The sequence below is a fragment of the Lepidochelys olivacea genome, assembly GCF_965140295.1.
Source record: "Lepidochelys olivacea isolate rLepOli2 genome assembly, chromosome: 24".
Taxonomy (NCBI): domain Eukaryota; kingdom Metazoa; phylum Chordata; order Testudines; family Cheloniidae; genus Lepidochelys; species Lepidochelys olivacea.
In genome coordinates, this window is record NC_140434.1 from 917,526 (window position 1) to 920,299 (window position 2,774).

The 2,774-nt window shown below is 54.8% G+C and overlaps 1 protein-coding gene across 1 annotated transcript; it reads right to left on the reverse strand.

Annotated features, from left to right (window-relative positions):
- Positions 1 to 593: 593 nt before the first annotated feature.
- On the reverse strand, positions 594 to 2,547 carry CKS1B (CDC28 protein kinase regulatory subunit 1B). The gene is made up of 3 exons (XM_084613713.1): positions 2,389 to 2,547; positions 2,022 to 2,149; positions 594 to 1,209 (listed from the first exon to the last, which is right to left on the reverse strand). Exons 1-3 carry the CDS (start codon positions 2,445 to 2,447, stop codon positions 1,157 to 1,159), a joined length of 240 nt encoding a protein of 79 aa, XP_084469839.1. The 5' UTR covers positions 2,448 to 2,547; the 3' UTR covers positions 594 to 1,156.
- Between the last annotated feature and the right edge of the window lie 227 nt (positions 2,548 to 2,774).

A 2,774-nucleotide genomic window follows, 5' to 3' on the forward strand; every position in this document is an offset into this window, starting at 1 on the left:
GGTGACCCCTTTCACATAGCAAGCCTCTGAGTGCAACCCCTCTTATAAATTAAGAACACTTGTTTATATATTTAACACCCTTATAAATGCTGGCAGCAAAGCAGGCTTTGGGGTGGAGGCTGACAGCTTGTGACCCCCTAAGGGGTCCCAACCTCCAGTCTGAGAACCCCTGTTCTAAACCTTGAATGCTAAAGACCTAACCATACTTAAACTCTCTACTATGATTATTGCCTTGATGGACAGAAGGTTAGCCTTGAAGCCCTAACATGAATTTTGCAGACAAAGGGTGGGGGTGGGTTTTAGAGAAACACTGGGTACTTAGCAGTGAGGTAATAAGCCTTTTAAAGAGTTAAATAGTCTCATCTCTTTTAGGAAAGATTTTCTGAGAGCAAATGAGATTAAGGCACATTACTAGAATCCTGCAAAGTTATTTCTCTCTACACATCTGTGGAGGATTAACACTTGAAATTAATGAAACAAAGACATGTGTTAGCACCACCTGGTGGGGGTGGGGGAAGATATCCAGTGTTTAGACAACAAAAGGTGGCAGAGAGGATTGTTTCAGATGAATGAGAGGAAACCCATGTTTTTTTAAAAAAACTTCCTCTTTATTGAAGGACTTCAACCACAGATTTTGAACAGACTTTCTAGAACTTTAAAAATTATTCAAAAATACAGATTCAAAAATACATATCAAACAGTGTTAAAGCAGATGCCAAGGAAGTGGATACAGTGTCCACCTGGAATAAAGTCCAACATACCCCCTGGAGTAAAAGGTACAAGCAGCAACTATCACGTGCCAAACAATGTTAAAATATTTATGCTTCAACTGGTGAAGTTTAGATTTTGCAGTTAAAATCTCTCTGCTCAAGTAGAACTCAGGAGAGCATTGACACACTCAGTAGGTAAGAATCATTGGGTTCTATACAACAGGATATTTCTTATGTAAAGGCCAGACTCTAGTTTTGAGTTAAGTCATTTTCTACCAGCCACTATTGTCATGATGATTGGATTTGCTTGAAGTTAATCGCCAGGAGTTTTAATGTATTGAGACATTTGTCAGACATTTTAAAACAGGAGACAAAACCTCCAAAGGTGCATGTATCTAAGAGAAGACAAAGAGGGAGGTTCTATACACAGGTCAAGTGTAACAGGTTCATTTTTCTGGCTTCTTTGGCAGTGGCCGTCGGAACAGCAGTATGTGAGGCTCTGAGAGGAGATGGAGAGCAGAGCATTAGGACAATCTGCAGGTTAAAATGCACAAGCGTTCTGTTCACTTATTCCCTAGTTCCCAGTGTTTGGAAAGGGAATAAAACCATAGACCCGGAGCCCTGTAAATTGACACCGACAATCTAATCTAATTTGCCAGAAGCCCCTTTAGCCAGGTGTGTCATTATATAGTCACGTTATAGATTAGGTCTCCCCCAGGAGCGAGCCAACAGCCCCAGAGTTCAAATGTGCTCAAGCTTGCAGACTGAAAGGGATCCCAGTTGACTGATGACAACGGGAGTTTTCCCTCTTGAACATCCCATATTGCTACAAAGATCACTTCTACAATACCCTGTCCCTCAGCACCTCACTTGGCATACTGAGCCCTCAGCTTCGGTTCTGTCCCCAGGCCAGCTGGGGGACAACGCTACCGTACACAGCGGCCCGCTAGCATGCAGCGGGGTTTATCCTAGGAAGGAACTGCAATGGCAGGAGTCTCTAAATTCAGATTTTGAAGCGGGTGCGGTCTCTTTCTGCAAAGCTCATCACCATTAGTAACAGAAGGCTGGGCCGGCGGCAGGCTCTGAATGTCGCCGGCAATGGGGATGTTCCTGCTGGGGAGTCAGCAAGCCGGCTGCGGGCCGGGCTCCGCTCCCCGCACTTGCCCGTGACTCCTACCGAAGGCAGGAGGGAGACACGTGGGACCGCAGCACAAAACCTGCCCCGGAGCCGGTCCCCGATACGATTCCGGCTTCCCGCCCATCCCCCGGGCGCCCCGCGGCCCCCGGGCGCCCCGGCCCCGGCCCGCTGACCTGGCTCGTGGACCATGTAGTGGACCCAGCCTTGGCTCTGCTGCACGCCCAGGTTCCGCCACTCGGACTCCGACATCAGGTGCGTCTTCGGGACCAGCCTGGCGAGGTCCTTCGGGAGCATCACGTGCCTGCGAGCGGGGGGGGGGGGGCAGCGGGCGGTCAGTCAGGCGGGCGGGCCCGAGCCCCTCCTCCCCCCCCCCGCGGGGCTAGGCCCGAGCCCCCCCCCGCGGGGCTAGGCCCGAGCCCGGCCTCGCGTCTCTCGGGCGGGGCCCCCCGGGCCAGGCCCCCCAGGCACGGGCCCGCGCGGCGCCGGGGGAGGGGGCGGGGCCCGCCCGGCGCCCCTCCCCCCGGCCCCGCCCCCTCTCACCGGTACTCGAACTCCTCGTCGTCGTACTTGTCCGAGTAGTAGATCTGTTTGTGCGCCATGCTCCCGCGGTCCGCCCCCTTCCCGGCAGCCCCTGCGCGCTCCCGGGCCGTACGCGCCGCCTGGGTCGCTCTCGCGCCGCCCTCCCCCCCGCCGGCCTCAACGGCCGCTTTCAAACGCCGCCGCCCCCCGCGCCCATTGGCCCAGCCGGAGGAGGCGGGGCGGACTCCTCTCACGTGATCGCCCGCGACGCGACGGACTGACTCCAGCGGGGGGCGTGTCCCCGCCCGGATGCCGTAGCGCTCTCATTGGCCAAGCCGAGAGAAGGGGGCGCGCGTTCCTATTGGCTCGTCTCCGGCGGGGGTGGGGAGCGGAGCGCGCCCCCGTCA